General features: G+C 39.0%; 1 protein-coding gene across 1 annotated transcript in view; it reads right to left on the bottom strand.

Moving 5' to 3' along the window:
• LOC109058224 (laminin subunit alpha-2-like) overlaps window positions 1–20504 on the bottom strand; it is a 182467-nt gene that overhangs the window by 29226 nt on the left and 132737 nt on the right. The window contains exons 25-39 of the mRNA XM_042777209.1: window positions 18476–18652; window positions 17648–17833; window positions 17405–17523; window positions 14576–14693; window positions 11621–11755; window positions 9645–9769; window positions 9480–9566; window positions 9093–9286; window positions 5503–5645; window positions 4790–4888; window positions 3726–3837; window positions 2803–2891; window positions 2028–2167; window positions 253–463; window positions 60–176 (exon numbers count right to left, since the gene is read on the bottom strand). Of these exons, the coding sequence (XP_042633143.1) occupies window positions 60–176; window positions 253–463; window positions 2028–2167; window positions 2803–2891; window positions 3726–3837; window positions 4790–4888; window positions 5503–5645; window positions 9093–9286; window positions 9480–9566; window positions 9645–9769; window positions 11621–11755; window positions 14576–14693; window positions 17405–17523; window positions 17648–17833; window positions 18476–18652 (2052 nt within the window). The remainder of the gene's footprint in view (window positions 1–59; window positions 177–252; window positions 464–2027; window positions 2168–2802; window positions 2892–3725; window positions 3838–4789; window positions 4889–5502; window positions 5646–9092; window positions 9287–9479; window positions 9567–9644; window positions 9770–11620; window positions 11756–14575; window positions 14694–17404; window positions 17524–17647; window positions 17834–18475; window positions 18653–20504) is intronic.

Raw genomic sequence — 20504 nt, 5'->3', positions numbered from 1 at the left:
ACGGCTCTGACCAGTAGTTATCGTTTAGTAACATTTCATGTGTCCAGTGTGAAACTGACCTCTTTGCCCCGGTTGATGCTGTCTGAGAGAGCGTTAGCTTCATCCAGCATCTTCTCTCCTTCTGCCAAAATTCCCTCCATTTCCTTTTTCTGTTTACCGGCCGCGTCCCTCTTTCCCTGCTCAAACATAACAAAATGCTTTAGACACCGTACGGAGCGTGTCATACGTCTGTGTGTTTGTGTAAGTGTGCACCTGCAGACGGTCGAGGTTCAGTTGGTTGTTATCAGCCAGTCTTTCGGTCTGTTTGGTTTTGTTTTGCGCGTCCCTCAGCAGATCCTGAGCTTCGTCCAGTTTCTGCCTGTAATCGCCCATTTTATCACTGACCTCCTTCTTCAGGTCCTCTGTGGCCTGGTGTGGATCTCCAAACAAACGCTTCACTCGAGCCAAAAGAGCCTCTGCGGCACTGTAATGATGAAGAGACAGAGCGAGAGAGAGCTCCTTATCTGTGACTCATGACACAAGAAACCCTTTAAGAGACCAAAGCGAACCAGAATGACCACTACACTACCGTTCAGATGTTGGGGATCAGTGAGATTTGGACTTTTATTCAAAAAGGATGCATTAAATTGATCAAAAGTGACAGTAAATCATTACAATGTTGCAATGTTTTTTTTTTACCAATGTTTTTAACATTTAATACTAAAAACTATTATTAATAACTGAGCACCAATAATAATTAAGCAGCAAATCAGCTGATGCTGAATCAGTAATGATGCTGAAAATACAGCTTTAAATCACAGGAATAAATTACAGTTTAACACATATCCACATAGAAAACTGTTTTTCTTAATTGTAATAATATTTTACAATATTACAATTTTTACTGTATTTTTGATCAAATAAATGCAGCCTTGGTGAGCATTAAAATACTAAGAGACGTTTTTTGTTTTACTTGAGCACCGAGTCATTCCCTCTGTCCTCCTCTAGGTGTCTCTCTCTGTTCTCTCATGGCCCTACAGACACAGGAATCCATTACAGAAGTAATTTGATTAGGCTGGAATAATATTCCTCCCCCGCCCAACCTCAGGCAACTTTTAATTAGTTCATTAAGATTTTACATAAGAAAGAGAAACTTTCTTCATTTGAGCTGTGATCCAGTGAACCACAAAATACGGCTGAGAAACATAATGCCGCCAAAACAATTATTCCAACCTGAGCTTGAACGGCGTCCTCACTGCTGCTTCTCTTTATGTGTAAGAGGTTTGCTGTGGTGCTCGAACTGAGTAATATTCATTATGATCTTTACATATGAACAGTGTGCTTCATTATAACACCTTGCAATAAATCCAATCACTGTCTGTTATGACAGCTTGCACATCCATTCCCTAAACTCCATTCATTTTTCACAGATTTTTAACGATAACGTATAAAGCTTGTTCTAATTGATGGAATATGCTTGTGTTGCCTGCATTATTTCAACTTATTTAAAAAAAATTATATTTAACAGCTGATTTTATGGTGAAAAACTACATTACCCATGATGATGTACAGAAAATTCCACCAATCAGACAACTGCAGTGCATAAATTGCACCAAAAGATCTCTTTAGCTCCACCCACATCAATTCGGTCTCATTACACTGTCAATATATATAAGTATATATGTATATATAAAAAATTTCTCCATCGTTTTTAAGACGATTATACCATATGCAATGATTCATGGGATTGTAGTTCTTTCCCTCACTAAAGCTGTGAGGTACACAGTCTTGTATCTTTGTCTTTTTGTTCGAATTTCAAATCCTTTTTGCTTCAAATGAAAATTTATAATGTTGTGATTCTCCTTGTAACTGGTTGGTTTGGTTCATGGCTTACAACTATTTAAAAAAGACTAAAACTAAAGAAAAAAAATTGAGGAAAAAACTAATGCTGCTGAAAAAGTGGGCAGCAGTAATGTATTCTATTGCAGAAAATTACATCCAGGAAGTGACCTCATCTGGACTCTTCATGCAGTGTGTGTGTGTTTTACCCCAATTCTTCGTCAGCTATATTCTTCTTGCCAGAGAGCTGCCGTTTTCGTAGTTCTGCGAGCATGACTTGGATTTCGTCGTTCATCTCGTTCACGCTCTTCTCAGGAGCACCTTCCCTCGAACCCAGAGTCGCGTTCAGCTCACGTGGGACAACACACACACACAAAGATGTGCTTTGAATTTTACAGGAATTTTACACACACACAGTCACACAATACACAACAATACTGTAACTGTAAACACTTTTACTAATGAGGACACACCATACACTACTATTTATATTAATCTCATTATAATAAAATGATGAATTACACAGTGGACAGTATATACACAGAACAAATGTAACCGTCCCTTATTTCTTTTCACAGGTGTTTTACTTGGTTCAGTTTAATCCAAAGAAGCTTAGATTTGACTCAGCAGAGTTAATATTCTTTAATCAAATTAAATTAGATTCTGAAATAAAACCCCAATCAGTTCAAGCGGGAGGGCGAAATAAAGAGCGAGCAAGCTTCTCTGCGTGTTGCAGTTTAAATAAAAATAATTAAATTGAGATGAAAATGAGCTATAATTACATGCGTTTGTGAAATTCCTCGAGAGTTCAAACACAAACAGTCGATCGACTATAAAGAGCGCAGTATATACCTGCCAAGCGAGCCGAGCTGGAAATAATTGCATAGTGAGTTTCAAACGAAGCTCGGGTCTTTAGGGTGAACAGAATCATTTGATTCCTCCTCGTTTAGCGTGCTCGAGAGGATGAGAGACGAGGCGGTTTACTGGAGCAGGGAGCTCACGCACAGAAAGGATAATGAAGCTCTTCCACTCCACGCTGACTGAGGTCTGCTCTCCTCCACTTCTGCTAGCAGCTTTTGGGAAGACGTTTTTGGCCAGTTATCAAAATCCAGAGGACCAAAGTGCGATATGTGGCTCTAAGTGCCAAACACGTATTCAAGAAAAACAATTATGCCCTTTTTTGTATTTATGGCTTTAATCTGCTGATGTTTTTGATGTGTCTGATGTTTAGATGTCCATCTGTTGTGAGAACACCTCTCACGTGTCAACCACCTTTGCATGATAACTGTTTGGGGAATTAAGATTGTGATCTGGCCACAAAAACTCATAATCATTTTGGAGTCATATCATGATGAGTCCCTGAATCTGGTCACAATGAAGGAAGATGTTTCATGATTGATCTGAACTGAATCAACATTGAAATGAACTGATCTGAAAACTGACACGATGGTCTCCTGCAGAGCTGCTTCGCAACTGAAATTGAATTTGTTTCATAATTTATGAATTTTGATTTTCTGTTTAATAACGTGAAGCCGATTTGAAACAATCTGTGTTGTATAAAGAGCTATACAAATATATGTGGCTTGACTTGACTTCAAGGATTCAGCTCCTACTGCGCACACAGTCAGAGAGTGGAGTATCTGTTTAAGTGATTATTTTTCCAGTAATGAATTTTGTCTCTTTTAATTAAGGCATCACATAGTGTTAGCTGAACCTTCATTCTCTAAAGCAGCTTCTCATTTAAAGACATGCACAATGAGACAAACACTCATTTACAGAACATCGGGCCTCACACACACACACACACACACACACACACACACACAACACAGCCTCAGCTAATATCATACTGATCCCATGAAAACCTCATTTCAGCTGGACCAGTCAAATTTGCTATTTGTTAGTACCTTCAGCAGCCAGCAGTGTGTTCCTGACATAAAGCTCCAGGTCCTCGGCTCCTTTGCGGCTCCGCTCTGCATCTGCTGCCGTCTGCTCTCCATCAGCAGACACTTTAGTGGCCTGCATGTATATTGAGAAAAACCCAATGAGTCTCATTCTACAGCTGTGCGAAGAAGCCGAGCAGCCTCAGGATAAAAACAGCGAGACACATTCGATCTGACACCTCTATGCTGATTTGCGGCACAAGAAACATTTCTGATTGTTATCAATGTTGAAAACAGTTTTTTGTTGTGGAAATTGAGATACATTTTAGTTTTCAAGATACTTTGATAAAGAACAGCATTTAAACTTACCAGAAAATAAAGTAGCCTATTCATTTTGCCCCTTTTTCAAACTTACTTCAAAAACATCATTTTGCCCCTTTTTCAAACTTACTTACCCTAAACTTTTAAATGGTAGTGTATCATGGTTTCCACAAAAACATTCAGCAGCACAACAGTTTTCAACACTGATAATAATAATAAATGTTTCTTGAGCAGCAAATCATCATATTAGAATGATTTCTGAAGATCATGTGACACTGAAGACTGGAGTAATGATGCTGAAAATACAGCTGCACATCACAGAAATAAATTACCTTTTTTTTTTTTTTAAATTGAAGTTATTTTAAATTTAAATAACATTTCACAATATTACTGGTGTTACTGTATTTTTGATCAAATAAATGCATCCTTGGTAAGCAGAAGGGACTCTGTGCCCCAAATGTCCCTTTTTACTGTGAAATAAGTTAAACTTAATGTAGCATCACATAGTTCAGTTCCCAATAATACCAGTATCTATTAAAAAAACAACAACAACAACACATTTATACCCAACGAAGGCCACCAGGAGATGTTTGCATGCATGGCATTTCAGTTAATACTTAATTTGATGCTGAATTTAGATGGTTTTTAGACAGTAAGTGAATGAGTGATTGCAATGCAGTGTCTTTGTTCTTGACTTCCACACTCCATACCGTAAGGACTGAACAGATCAGGTCCAGGCCTGATGTCTGACTGTGTGAGAGACTCACCCTGCTGAGCAGCTCGTCCATCTCAGTGACCAGACTGCCCAGGTTACTGTCGGCCAGCTGCAGCAGTCTCTCCGGGGCTCTCTGAGGGGACAGCATGTGCTGCAAACACACGACCAAAGACACGCCATTACCATCAACACATGACTGACGGACGGAGACGTGTCACCATGGAAACCAGGATGACCTATGCCTCATTAGACATCACTGAATTATGAGTCATGTAATGAATAATTCGAGATATGCATGGGAAACAATATTGTAAACAACTCAAATATAGATGCTAATTAGCAGAAGATCAATCCGACTGACGTGATTAGAGCATCTCCAAATGAAGCTGATGAAGTACAGCACATGATTACTGCTATAGTTTCTGTCTTCATTCTGTGTCATTTTTCAGGTGGAGTATGCAAACAATTAAAGTTGTACCAGAAAACATTTTACAAGCATTTTCACTTTTTCATGTGTACAGTATAAAATCTATAAAAAAAAAAAAAACAGGACTGTCAATTGATAAAAAAAAAAAAAAAAAGAATTCACTTGATAACATGGTGTGCTATTCAGCAGCAATCCATTTTGCAATTTAATTCATGATTGAGCGAGATCGCCTCTGAATTCAATAACGCACCCTGTGAATTAGTGCATTAAACTGACAGTAAAGAGCTTCCAGACTTGGATGTGTTTGGTGTTTTGAGTGCTCTGCTGCTCATGCTCACCTTCAGCTCCTCCGTCACGTTCTCGAATCGATACAGCACTTTATAGGGCAGGGGGAGGGGCAGAGTGAGATTGACGCTGCCAATCAAACGCAGCAGACGATCCATGTCACGAATCAAGAGTCCGGCACAGTCGTCGTCACACGCTGAAAACACAAAAATTCATCAGACTCCATAGAAACACATGCACACACACCCCACAGGCAGCACTATACAGCACACTGCATGCATGCATCCTCCATCAGATGCCACCTTACAAGGTCATACAGAAAAAACAAACAGGCAAACAAAAAAAATCTCAGATACGCATATGCATGCTTAAGGGTCAAGACTCAAAGGTCAGTCACCAGCCGCAGGGCAGACAGTACACAGCACATGTGAACATTAGTGGACAGCAACAAAGTATTTTTAACTAACCCACTGTCAAGTAGTGTACATTATCAGAGTATTTTCATCTTGACAAAATGTTACTTCCACTTCCTAAAAATATACTGTTGTGCATTATTTTACTTATCTGATTAGTGAAAAAAAAAAGAGCCAGAGCTGAGTCTTTTCAGCAGGGTTCTTAATTAAAACTAAACTCTCTCTCTCTCTCTCTCTCTCTCTCTCTCTCTCTCTCTCTCTCTCTCTCTCTCTCTCTCTCTATATACATTTTGTTATTTGAAATGTTAGCTGAAATAAAATAAAATCACTTTAGTATTTTTTTTTTCAGATAGTTGCCAAAGCAACATTTCACATTTTCATTTAGTTTAACTTGTTGTACTAAAATATCTAAAACTAAAACTGAAATAAAATGAATAAAAACTATATAAACGTGGCAGAATGTGAGATAAGAGCGCTCCCTTCACTAAACAAACTGACGTCTCAGTTCATCGCCGTCTCACAATGCTCTGTTAAAACACGATGAATATATGCACCATGAATCTTTCATGTTTTCACTCATGTGTTATAATGAGAGGATTCGTGATCACGTGATCATTTCAGCACGGCACAAAAACTCGGTGAGTAGATTCGAGCTTAAACGCCTGCGTTCCAGAAATCAACAGATATGTCTGTGATTGGCTGCATTGCTCAACGCTGCAAACGCGTGTTAGAAATAGAAACCTTGCCTATGTTTGCCTGTTAATATATATATATATTTATATATATTTATTTTATATTAGTTGTTCTTGTTGCTTTTGTGGAATAGATGAATAATAGATTTATTTGTTTTTAGATATTTTATGTTGGGGCGGGACTATCTGATTGATTGACAGAAGATCAAGTTTAGAGAAGACTGACTGAATGTTCAGGAAACCCGTCATTATTCTTGCAGCACTACTGTATATTGAGACATTAGTCGGATAAGAATTACACACTTGAGCTACACATTTGTACATTTACTGAAGTGCAAATTAAAAAGGAGTGCACATACTTGTACTGCATTCATATTTGATCAAGGCATGTGTACAGGATGAGTGTCTGTGAATATGTGTGTGTGTGTGTGTGTGTGTGTGTGAGGGCACACACTGTCTGAAAGGACAGCCATGTTAACAGTCAAGGATGGACAGGTCCTGGGGCAATGCTTTTAACGAATGTTATTGGCCTCTTTTGTCTCTGCTATCACAACAGCAGTCGTCCAGCATCGCTCCATCATCTCCATCACCTGCTCGGAGGGAGAGCCGTGTCCCCGAGCACTTCTCTCTCTAGATTAAACGTGAGCGAGGTGGAAACTCAGGGGAGCAGGACTTCTCAAGCGTGAAATTTAACACAGAGTGTGAAACAGCTCCTGGCAGCCTATTATGAGTGTTTGACATGCCACGAGCGATAGAGGGAGGGAAAAAAGACACGGACAGGCGCGCGGCTTTCGCTGCGGACGCAAAACACTGCTCAATTTAACCTCTTGAAAAAAATGGAGCTATTACGATTTCCCGTGAAGACGCCTTTTCACGCAAAAGACTGAACGAGTAAAGGTGTGAAGAGAGCTGGAGAAAAGAACACTGCACTGAAGAGTTCATGAAAGTAAAATCTGAATCATTACATCAATTATATCAATTATCAGTTATATCAATCATTACAGCAGGGTGGTGCCTCCATATTAAACAAATTATTTTCACCCATTCCTCAGTGTATTTTACAACAACAACAAAAATTTGCATATAGCTTAATGCATGAACAATGACAGTCTAAGGGAACCAGGATAGACATGAAGGAAAATACGTTTTAAGAGTCAGATTAGTAGAAACGGCTGATAACCACAAGGTAAGCGGTGTAACCAGATGCCTTTGCACATATTCTGTGAAATACAGGTTTCACATACCATATTCATATACCAGGTTTACTGGCGAATATTTCCAAGTCATTATACCTCATAAATCTAATGCTAACTAGTTTAATGTCTCGCGGTCATACTTTTAAAACTGTACGTACTTGTGAAGTCAAGTTGTTTGAGTTGTATTATGTTTTTATTATTATTATTAATGTATTTTTTTATTTTTTTTATTTTACATTTTTGACTTCAGCAAAAAAAAAAAAAAAACATTTCACAATTCAGACCCATGACACTTTGAACCTAATACATACTAATTTATGAAGCATACAGAACTCATTATTACTGTTATTATATTATATATTATATTATTACATTAAACTATTATTATTTTACTATTTTTCATACTTTTAATTAATTTTTTATCTGTTTAATTTTTCTAATACAAATCATTTATATTATAAAAATTAGACAGAACAATAAAAATACAGAAATATATACAGAAATACTATTGTACGGTGAAAAGTGAACTAATTAAAAAATGTGTATAACAATTATAATAATTATCATCTTTATCATCATCATCTCACACACGTGCACAAACACACACATACATAAAAATAATTATTTAAAATATAAAAAATAAATCAACATTATATATTACTATTGCAACAATATAGCTAGTATAGTAAATTACATGTACAGTAATTATTTTAAATACATAAAATAAATGGTTATTATTATTATTTATTTACTTATTTTAACAGTAAATTACTACACTAATATATTCATGTTGACCATGCTTCTCAGGTTGGAAAATATGAAAATTCATTAAAAATAATAATAATAATAATAAAAAATAAAAAAAAGACATCCCTGACAATGAATGCTGGATTATGAAGCAACACACGTCACACATACACAGAAAAACACATGCATAATTACCCAATCTGTCCAGTGAACCAATTCAATTATCATAAAACACATAATTGCTAAAAGAGATGATTTCAAACCCAGCGGTGAGGAGCAGGTGTCTAGCGCAGCAATGCAATCTGATCTCTTCTAGCTGAGAAAATGATCAGTCAACAATTATACAAAAAGTAAACAGTAATTTTGTGAGGGCAAAATCTGAGCATGTCTAATTAAAATGTTGTTTGTTTTGGCTGCATCTCATCTCTGTTATTAGTGGCTGCTTTAGAAACAAAGACACAGCGGAATAAAACAGATCAACCTAACTTAGTTAATCCTATTCAATATACATCACAGAAGTCTTAAAGGCACGGTCAGGGTCAAAGAGAGGCTGGACACTGCTCATGTTCTGTGTTAGTGCAGCTGTCATACGTACACACGATGCCCTCAGGGCCACACACATGCCTCTCCATGCACTGGTCACACTTCAGGCCGCTGGCTCCGGGACGACACTGGCACTGTCCGGAGTGCGGGTCACACACTGTGGGAAATGCACCGTAGGCGTCGCACTTACACTCCTCGCACCGGCCGCCCAACACACTCGGGTTACCATGGAAACCAGGGGCGCACCTGCGCAGACCAGAATCACATTCAACACATTATGAGGCCTCTGTTAAAAAAATACCATTTACACTTAAAGCTCGACTCACATTCAACGCTGCAGAGGACGGTGGAAAACGCATGCTCATTTTCAACACTTTATTGACAGATTCGGCCATGTAAGTAATGACTTGTTTTACATCATTTAGAAATATGTTCTCACCTTTCACAGTGTTTTCCCTCGTAGCCTTCAGGACAGGCGGTGCAGCGGTAGTCATTAAAACCCTCCGTCTGACAGGTGGGACTAAAGCTGAGAGAAACGGTGCAAAAGTTAGACTTATCACAGCTAAAGAGAGAGCGTGTGTGTGTGTGTGTGTGTGTCACATACTTGTTCCTCTGGTTGAGGAGTGGACAAGCACAGGGTTTGCAGTCGTCGGGAGAGCCGCGTATTACGCCGTAAAACCCTGCAGCACATCGCTCACACTTATCACCGACTGTGTTATGCTGACAATTCTAGAAGAACAAAAAAGCATAAAAACACTGTTAATACTTTATAACATGTTATAATACTGTTATAACTACGGCTTTCAATTAGATGCATTTAAATTTAACCATTAAAGATGTTTACTGCACAATTAAACAATTATGTGTTGACTTTCTAGCAGCTCACAGTAAGTAACGCCATCACGTTATAGTAATTCTGTCTGAAATTAGAGATGCCACTAAATAAAATGAAAGCCATATCTTATATTTCTTAACACTTAAATGACTTTCAATTAAAAATGTTAAACTCACATTAGACTCTTTGATAAGCATCTGGTTTCAATTATGTCAACAGATTGTATCTTTATCCATGTGTTCTGATAACTGTTTATTCTTTACAACTAAACTATCCATTACCTAATCCCTTAATCACTCCTTATGACTTTTCAGATTTTTCATCAGTGACATCTGACCTTATTTTCATTAAGAATTTTTGAGAATCGCTTACTTTTGCTTTAAAACAAGCAATCTCTTAATTGTCACTGCACTAGACAACACTATAAATACAGCTAAATCTCAATGTGTAGGATCACTTGAATCATTGTTTTATATCGTCATATCATCCAGCCCTAAAACTGCTCCAAGTTAAAACACTGAGGCATTATTAACAGTGCAACTTTCTGTAAACCTGCTTTGAAACAATTCCACTTTTTTTTCAGTGTGCTGTCAGTGAAAACATACTTACTGAGAGCAGAAGGCACAGAATGAATGCAGAGCTCTTACAGAAACAGCTGAATGGAGCGCAACAGAATGCAGGGTGTGATACTCATTTTTTAAAGTTTAATTACACATAACATGACACTGGGTTTCATGGCTGTGTTTAATTTTTCCATCAGAATAATGCATGATGATGTCTCTGAATCAAATTCATTTTGGGACAGCAAATATTAATATATACAATTAATTGTGATGCATCTGGTTTAAATTTAAATTGCTTGATTGACAGCACAAGTTACAGCATATAATCACACCGGTAAGACAACAGCTTAATTTCATTACACATAAAATCAATACAAATTCACCCTTAAAATAAACAATCTCTTTATCTTGTGAAAATGCAACGTTAAGAACAGAAAGCTGGCCCCAGTAAAGAGATTTGCATTTCTCAAGTTGCCCAAGTCTCAAAAGAATGAGAGGAAAAACAGAGAGAAAGAGGCACAGAGGAGCGGCAGCTTTCAGAGTGGAGTGTAATCAGACTGCTGAAGTTGCGCTTTACTGGTCCGTGTCGCTCTGAAACTTTCATTAACTTCCTGTGTACCTCAATTACTCAAATTACCCCCCTACACACTCGTTTACCATTTTCAATTTGCGAAAACCCGTAAAATGCAAATGATATTGCTGTTAGCATGCATGCAATTGAACGCAGAAGAAGGTCTGCACAAGCTGTTTGGAGAACAGTTCAACTGCATGTCCATTTTGGTGGACTCAACAGACCTGATTCTTCCAATGAACACGAACTCAGTGCTGGATCCAGTCTGGCCGAATCCACATTTCCACTGCAAAAAAAGCGGGTTCTGGGCAGCTGTTTTGTCATCGCTTGGCTGTCAAGTCATTGGAAATGCAAGCCAGTTCTGAGAGCGGTACTGGCTGAAAACTGGCTCCAGCACCGCTCAGTTTAGGAAAATGGGTTTTGGACAACTGTAATCTGTGATGGTTCATTGATACTGTAGCTAAGAGGTCCTGAATGAACATCAGCCCAGCAATGCTACTTCAATTCTCTATCAAGAATTGGGAGACACTCACCCAAGCCATTCCAATCAGGAAGGACTTGGTCCACTTAGCAATGCAGCTCATAAATGCTTTTATTAAGGGTGTACGTACCTGGCAGACGGCTGTTTCAGGATCACACCAGTCACTGTGTCCATTGCACTGGCACCGGACACAGGTGCCAAAGCCCGCTCTGGACGCAGCTCCACCGGCATGAACAGAGAGCCTGTAGAACCCAGCCGCACATTCCTACATGAGACATCACACACAGTTATTCACACAAACACACCGTACCACGCCAGCATGATTTTACAGAATCCTCTTACAATACAATAATATATTCATAATATGAATTTGAAACTAAGGGGGTGATTGCACGACACCAATTTTAACTAAAAATGGGAAACCTTTTTTGTGTTTCGGTCATATATTTACATGACAGCAGTGTTTTGGTTGCCTGAAAATGCTAACTTTTGAAAATGGGTTTTAAAGTGCAAGTTTTTGAAAACCCGTTATCATCTCTGTGTAAACTACAAAAACGTGAAACGGTGTGAAACGGTGACGTGTTGCATGTGCATATTATGTGCTTAGTCTATAGGAATGTATGAAGGTGTATGGTGTTCCTTTACATGGTAGCATAAGCAACTACTGGCTTGTCATGAATAATACAGCGCTTTTAGATGTTTTCATGAATGGGGATCGTTTTGAAAAAATTGTCATATTTATGCAAACATTTTCAAAAACACAAAGGAGAAACTTTTTCCTTTTTAGTGCAGTTGCTGTTGTATAAACATACCCTAATTCAGACCAGGTAAATCCCTTTCATAACACAACAAATGATTATAAAGATGGCCATATTGCATGGCATCGTTGGATTAGTGTTAGTAGTTCTGTTTTCATAGTGTCCCTTTGATAGGTTATTTGGGCTTTACTTTCTCTTAAACCGCCTTTCCACTATCTCCAATTCATGTACAATTACTACATTTCTTTCCCTAGTGGCAGCCACACATAACTTTCTAATTGGTCATGAAGTAGTCGTTATCTGTTTATTCACCATGATAAATCATGATATTTCCACAAAAAACAAATGATGGCCAGTACATCTGAAGGTAAAGCATAGGAGGTTTCCTAGAACTAATGATTACTTAACAATGATTACAACTATTTTGACATATTTATTTATAATTATGCCTATTTTGTAGACATTATGTTCGAAGAATAACATTTTAATGCACAAATATTGGTAATTCACTCTTGTAGTTTTGTTTAGGATACATCACTTCCAATTAGGCGGTTACATGTAGTCTAGACATAAAAGTTTGAATATTTTTCAACTTGTCTGAAGCTCAAACCGGATCCAGAATTTAAATATACATACAGTACAGTCAAAACTTTACAGCTCCCGTACTGCTCACCAATGGAAATGAATGAGTTTTGGTCTGTTTGTGGTGGAAAGTGAAAAAGCGGCTTCAGCTGGGCTTTAGCAGTTGCAATGTTACAGTTTTAGTACAGACATCATATTTAAAGGAGGTTAGTAATTAACACAAGTTAATTAAGTGCAAGGTAAGACTTAAGAGTCACTCAACACTTTACTGCATGTTGCATTTTATAGTAAAATAAGCATAATCAGTTAAGTGTGATTCTGGTGAACTTTGCATTCTCAGATTTCAACAATCAAAACCTGAAAATGGAGACAACATAGACTTATAGACATTATAGCAAATAGTTAAAAATGAACCTGTACAACGTGTTAATTCTGCAGCGCATGTGTTAGTATAGTGCTGTGGCATTCGGATATGACACTAGTAGAGTTAATGAAGTGAAGTGAAGTGACGTGACATACAGCCAAGTATGGTGACCCATACTCAGAATTTGTGCTCTGCATTTAACCCATCCAAAGTGCACACACACAGCAGTGAACACACACACACCGTGAACACACACTCGGAGCAGTGGGTATCATTTATGCTGCGGCGCCCGGGGAGCAGTTGGTGGTTCGGTGCCTTGCTCAAGGGCACCTCAGTCGTGGTATTGCCGGCCTGAGACTCGAACCCACATCCTTAGGGTTAGGAGTCAAGTTCTCTAACCACTAGGCCACGACTTCCCCTTATATTTAATGTGTAAATATGCAAGAGGTTACAGACACATAATCATTGTCATTCAACTAGTAAACAGGAACGTGCTGCATATCCACACCATAAAAAAAATTGTTACACTGTGGACAGCATGTTCATATGGGGAAAAAATAGTCCTCAACCGCTGAAACCATAGCAACACTCCCTCTCACCCTCGCTCTTCAAAATTAATCGCGCCAATTTAGTACACCATCTGTTCAGGGTGAACCTGCTAAACGCCTGTTTAAAAATACTTTATTAAGCAGAGTATGAGGTGTTTCAGAGTTACGGCCATCTGTCTCACGTGGCCTCGTCCAGCCTGAATGTGAACAAATGACACTCGCTGATCTGTAATCAGAGTCTCACACGCTTGAGCTTGTTACAGATCTCACACGAGCGCTTTGTGGGTGGAGACTGGCGGCGAGAGAGCGTTTTAACACATTAACAGTCTGAGAAGCAGAAACACTGGACGTAATGATGAGCGCTGTGCAGCGATACATCCAGCTGTTCGTCTCTCCACACTCTGACAGTTTTTCCAGAGCTGTTGTGTTTCTAGAGCCCTGTTATGAAAGGGCACGTCAGCACCTTTCAAAGCGGCTTAATTATTGTGACAAGGATGTCACGTTAAATCTATTTGGAAACTGCATTACTGGGACTTTTCAGAGTTGTTTTTTTGGTACTGTTATGAACAACAGATTGAGTTTATTATGTGGATGAAGCAATCTCAGCCATGCGATGTAATATATATAAAATACATAATGTTTTCATGAAAATGTGTGTCCTTACTATTTTTACTATGACGTTGGCCTATGCTCTATTATCTGACCAATATTATGCTATAATATCTGACCTACATAGAGTTGGGTAATAATAGCATTTATGACATATGCCTTTTCACAACCTTCCAGCACATAACAGCTCTTAAACATCAAATACTGTGCACAAAAGCCTTTACCTCACAGGAGAGACCAGCATATCCCAGAGGACAGTCACATTTCTCAATCTGATGGGCGATTTCACTGTCCTTTGAGGGCGTCCCCACCTCAGCCACCTCCAAAGTGATCTCAGAAATCCTGCACATCACACCAATTCACACACACAAACATATGAGCTTCTGCTCTTTCATAACTATTTTTATATTACAAAACATATTACAATTTATAAATTGTTAGAACTTATAAAACGAAATTCTTACCAGTGTTATTTTAGTATCACATAGATCCCTTTATAGTTTTTATTCTTTTTTTATTTTTTATTTTTTCATTTTAGTTTATGTTTATTTAAAAATTTATTGTCGTGTTTCTGCTCTGTTGTGTTTTGGTTTCTCTGCTTTCCAGTTTGCCTGTGTTCCCACGTTTATTTCTATGGTTTTTGATTTGTTAATTAGCTCCACACACCTGTTTTGTTTCTTCTTAATTGCCCTGTTCTAGTATTTAAGCCCTGTCTGTTCCTTAGTTCACCATCTGCTATTATTTGGATTTACGTTGCTGAGCACTTGATACTGTTTGTTTATGGACTTGTGGATATTCTCCTGGATTTATGATTTAAAAACTCCTTTTGAACTTTGTGCACTTGATTACACAGCCAGCAACACACCTAACAGAATAGCAGACCCAGAAAAGTAAAAAACTAGTTGCATTCATGGTTTGTTTTGTTTTATTTATTTAATTTCCCCCCTCTCCACAGAATGGATTTACCAGCTGTACAGCTCCTATGCCTTGAGCAGTTGGAACGTTCGCTGGAGGACCACACCAGGGACTTTTTACCCCATCCATTCCGGGAGAGGGGGAAAATGTAAGGTAAGGGGGTGTAAGGCACGCCTGCCAGTGAACGATCCCAGAGAGGATCCCGCCGCTTTTGTGGAGTGCTTCATGGAGAACTCACCATAACCACTCACCATCAACACCGCAGAGTAGGAATCCACAAAACAGCCACACCTAACAATAACCACAGACCGCTGCAGAGCCTGAGTCGGCTGCGATAAAAGAGCCAGCGCTAACAAGAGTGTCAGAGTCTAACATCACCCCAGAACCCGGCGTGAGAATGCGACTAACCAGGTGTGTGAGCTGGCAACACCGTGTATAGCTGTGAGAGTACTTGTGGAGATCGAGGGAAAGGAACATGACCCTGCCCACACTCCAACCGCTGAGCGTGAGCTGTCGTTGGCCTCTGGACTGTTTATATGAGGAGGATTACTAGTTTCTCCCTACCCCGCTGGTCCCGCTCAGCTCTCCTTTGTCTCTGTTGGTCCTGCTCAGCTCTCCTTTGTCCCCGCTGGTCCCGCTCAGCTCTCCTTCGTCTCCGCTGGTCCCGCTCAGCTCTCCTTCGTCTCCGCTGGTCCCGCTCAGCTCTCCTTTGTCTCTGCTGGTCCCGCTCAGCTCTCCTTTGTCAGCCAACTCCTCATCACCAGCGTCGGGAAGTTTCCCATCCAGCCTCCCACTCCCTCCTCCTCTGTCTCAGCCAGCCAGTCCAATGGCGCTGTGTCAGCTGGCCACTGAAAATACCTTAGCTTACCCTCAGCACACCAAAACCATTGGATCAGATGAGCTTCAGGATCTTCAGCTTTCAGCTATCTTGGGGTTGGAGGTTCCCCCTACCCCCACCCCATCCCCTCATACCCGGACTCCACCTCGGCTCATTGCCATCATCCCACTAGCTCCACCTGGTTCCCTCGTCCCTCTGGCTCCTCCTTGGTCAGCTGTCGACCATCATTTGCCTCGGGATTCCACTCCTTCGGCTTCACCTTGTCCCTCCATCCCTCTGGCTCTGTCTGTCTCCTCCTTTCCTCCAGCTCCACCTTGGTCCTCTGTCGCTCCAGCTCAACTGTGGACTTCCAGGTCCCCGCCTCTGCCTCAGTCACCTGATCGCCCCACATCCACCACTTCTCCCCCCACCATCCTCTGTGTCACCCTCGCTCTGCGGCACTCCATCCTGGGCTCTTCTTCCACTGGCTTTGTTTCCGTCAGTTGGCCTCATCTCCACCATGGCTCCTCCCACCATCGACTCCACTGTGGGCCACTGTACTGGCTGGCCTCTGGTTCCCCAGCTGGCTCCTCCTGCTCCGGGCTCCTCTCTGACTCCTCCCTCCATCTACTCTGCTCTGAACTCATGAACTATGCCCCTTTCCCAATGCTTGCACCTTAACTGCCCCAGGCCTGCCTACTGAACCCTCGCCCTTCAGGGGGTGGAATGTCACATTTCTGTTCTGTTGTGTTTTGGTTTCTCTGCTTTCCAGTTTGCCCGTGTTAACTTGTAAACTATGGTTTTTATGGTTTTAGTTCCACACACCTGTTCTGTTTCTTCTTAATTGCCCTGTTCTAGTATTTAAGCCCTGTCTGTTCCTTAGTTCACCATCTGCTATTATTTGGATTTATGTTGCTGAGCACTTAATACTGTTTATTTATGACTTGTGGATATTCTCCTGGATTTATGATTAAAAACTCCTTTTGAACTCTACTCCTTCGTGCGCTTGATTACTTTTATATAAAAACACCAAAAAACCTAACATAATATCACACCCATAAAATTTTATTTATGGCTATACAGTTTTTCTTAATTATTTCATTTTTTTTTAGTTGTTTTAGTACAAGTTAAACTAAATGAAAATGAGAAATGCTGCCTCAAGAACTAAATGTAAAAATAGTTAATTTTTAAATGTTTATTTCAAGTAACTTTTTTTTATTGTTTTAGCTTTAGTTAACTATAATATCAAGGTTCTTCCTCGTAATTTGAAAGTTGATTAACGTTTGAAATAAAGTTGTAGGCCATGCTTGAGATCAGTTACCTGCTGTGTCTCATGACGCTGCCGTGTGAGGCCTTTATTAGGATATATTCGACATGAAACAGCACGTCCATGAAATCCTCACGAGACATTGGCCTGTCATCCTCATGTTTCCATTCGTGCTGCAAAGCATCAGTGTTTTAGTGCAAGGTTGATGTAACTGTGGCAAATGAGATCATGTAAATCCTACACATGCAAACACTGTCAACACTCTTGAGCGCTGACTCTCATCCCTGATTGGCTCACCTCTGTTATGTCAATCTCGTGACGGGTCAGCTGGCCAATCTGAAGTGCTGGCATGTGGCGGACCATGACCTTGTCTTTGTTGGGTCCGCCTTTTATGATGACCTGGGGCTCATAAGAGGTGCGGCCCGTCTCATCACGAGCCTCGTAATATATGGCATACCTCAGCTTCCCACCATAGGCTGTTATCTGAAAGAACAACCCCCAAACGGTGAGACTCGTTGTAATGTTAGCTGGCCTTGAAATTCCAAAATATTATTTTATATGATTGAAACAACTGGACTGTACACTTGCATTCAAAAGTGGCATCAGTTTTATAAAAAAAAACAAACAAACAAACAAACAAGAACAGCAATGCTGAAAAATGCTGTTCTTTTGAACTTTTTATTCCTCAAAGAATCCTGACAAATAAAATGTGTCACGGTTTTCACAAAAATATGAAGCAGCACAACTGTTTTCAAAACTGATGATAATAATAAATGTTTCTTGATCAGCAAATCAGCATATTAAAATGATTTCTGAAGGATCATGTGACACTGAAGACTGGAGTAATGATGCTGAAAATTCAGCTTTGATCAAATTAATAAATTACATTTTAAAACATTCACATAGAAAACATTATTTTTTTAAATAATATTTCACAATATTACTATTTACTGTATTTGTAATCAAATAAATGACCACAAATCTCCTGTTATCACACTTTTGGGACTTATCGATTTTCTAGCAACAAACATGTATACATAAATATATGTATATGTGTTTTTAATGTGTATAAAATAAAAAGAAAAAAGGAAGAAAAAATCTGAAGGATGTTAGTGACAGACTGACCATTGAGCGTTTGAACTGTTTCGGCAATCTCCAGTAGTACGGCTCACTCAGATGCTGCTGGACCACATCAGCATTAGCAATGATGTCAGGATGCTGGAAGCTCACACCCGCTGTGATCTCCTGATGACTGGATTTGTCCACAAGAGGAAGAACAGTCTGTTCTGGCACCAGAGTCAGCTATAGGACAGCAAAAGATTCATCCAAATCACTCAGCTGAATTAACCTTAAACAAGGCCTGCACTTTGAACTTACAAAGTCTTTACAATAATTTACAAATTTAACTTCAGAAATATTTTCAAGTGAAACAGAATATTCAGCAGGATCTAATGTAGATTGGATTGTGAGAAATGGGCTGCAGTATTATTACTGGTTAATGTTTGCTCACCCACACAGCAGATGTTTCAGAGGTGGAGAAAGTTATTACATCTCAGAGAAAGATTATGAAAACATTTTTTGTCTTTAGTGCTCCAGAGATTTTTATTAAGTAAGTAGAGTTAAATTGCCACACAAAATAGTGTAATAGTGTTGTGTTTTAGTGTCAGGATTTATTTGTGTGTGTATTGAAAGGCATATTTTAGTAAATGTGTGTGTGTGTGTGTGTGTGTGTGTGTGTGTGTGTGTGTGTGTGTGTGTGTGTGTGTGTGTGTGTGTGTGTGTGTGTGTGTGTGTGTGTGTGTGTGTGTGTGTGTGTGTGTGTGTGTGTGTGTGTGTGTGTGTGTGTGTGTGTGTGTGTGTGTGTGTAAGGAACCCCACAGGGCAGCTAAACTACCCTCACATCAACACACAATCTCACGACTCACTGACTCGTTTTCCCATAAATGAGCTAAAGGATTCCAAACTCCTCTCTGAAATTTAGATTAACTTTTGGACTGCAACCTTCGTTTAATTTGTTTGTTGATTTCATCATATTGGAAGAGCATTCTTCAGCCATATTCTGCTGTTTTTCTCCATGGACACGCTGAGGATTAAGACGAGTTTGTGAACATGCAGGAAACCCTTATTAAAAACAAAAAAGGGGCATCTCTGGCACTGTGCGTCAGTACTTTCTCTTTATCTTTGTTTCAGTCTGCTCTGCTGCTCCTGCACACTTAATTCTGTCCTGTTGTGAATATGGTGGAGGGGGAATGACAGCTAGGAGGCACTTGATATTTATTAATATTTACTGTTTCCCTGGTAACTGGAGCATCTCAGCCCACCTTGGGAAAAGATGATTAAGAAAGCCATCAAAACACACACACAAACAGACACCTGTGTCCTCATCTTATCCACACCATCACAACCAACATTAATTCTGTAAAATAAGTCAAAATGGTTTATAATTATTGAAAACTTTCATACTTTAAAGAAAAAACATTTGAGTAACAGGGTAGAATATTTAATAGTTGAACCTGACATACTGTATGTGTAAAAGAAACTGCAATGAGATTATTTACTTCTCTTAACCTAAAAGAAAAAGTGTTGCTATTGTCAAATCCAATGCTCCCTTACAAGGGGTAATGAGTTTGTACAAATGGAGAACAATATTATGTGTTGAATAATTAAATTTGAAGTGAGAATTAAGAATTCTCTTCTTCCTCTGCACATATCACCTGCGGGGTACCTCAAGGCTCAGTTTTGGGCCCAGTTTCATTATATATATTCTCCTATTAGGTATACATTTTAAAAAAAACATAGATAGCTATCACCAATTTGGTAAGAAAAGTTTAACCGGAAACTGCTTTATAGAATTTAAACAATACTTAGTAAACACACACAGAAACTGCTTTATATAAGGAGGAGGTGTTAACCTGTGTCATATGTCCTATTGGATAAAATGTAATGGTAAACAATACTTAGTAATCACACTCAATTCAGTGATTAAATATGGTAATATATATATATATATATATATATATATATATACATATATATATATATATATATATACACACATATGTATATGTGTGTGTATATATGTGTGTGTGTATGTATATATGCACACACATATATATAATATATATAATTTTTTTTTGTATCTTATTGATTAAAA

The sequence above is a fragment of the Cyprinus carpio genome, chromosome A20 (assembly GCF_018340385.1).
Source record: "Cyprinus carpio isolate SPL01 chromosome A20, ASM1834038v1, whole genome shotgun sequence".
Taxonomy (NCBI): domain Eukaryota; kingdom Metazoa; phylum Chordata; class Actinopteri; order Cypriniformes; family Cyprinidae; genus Cyprinus; species Cyprinus carpio.
This window is presented reverse-complemented; position numbering and strand designations above follow the sequence as displayed.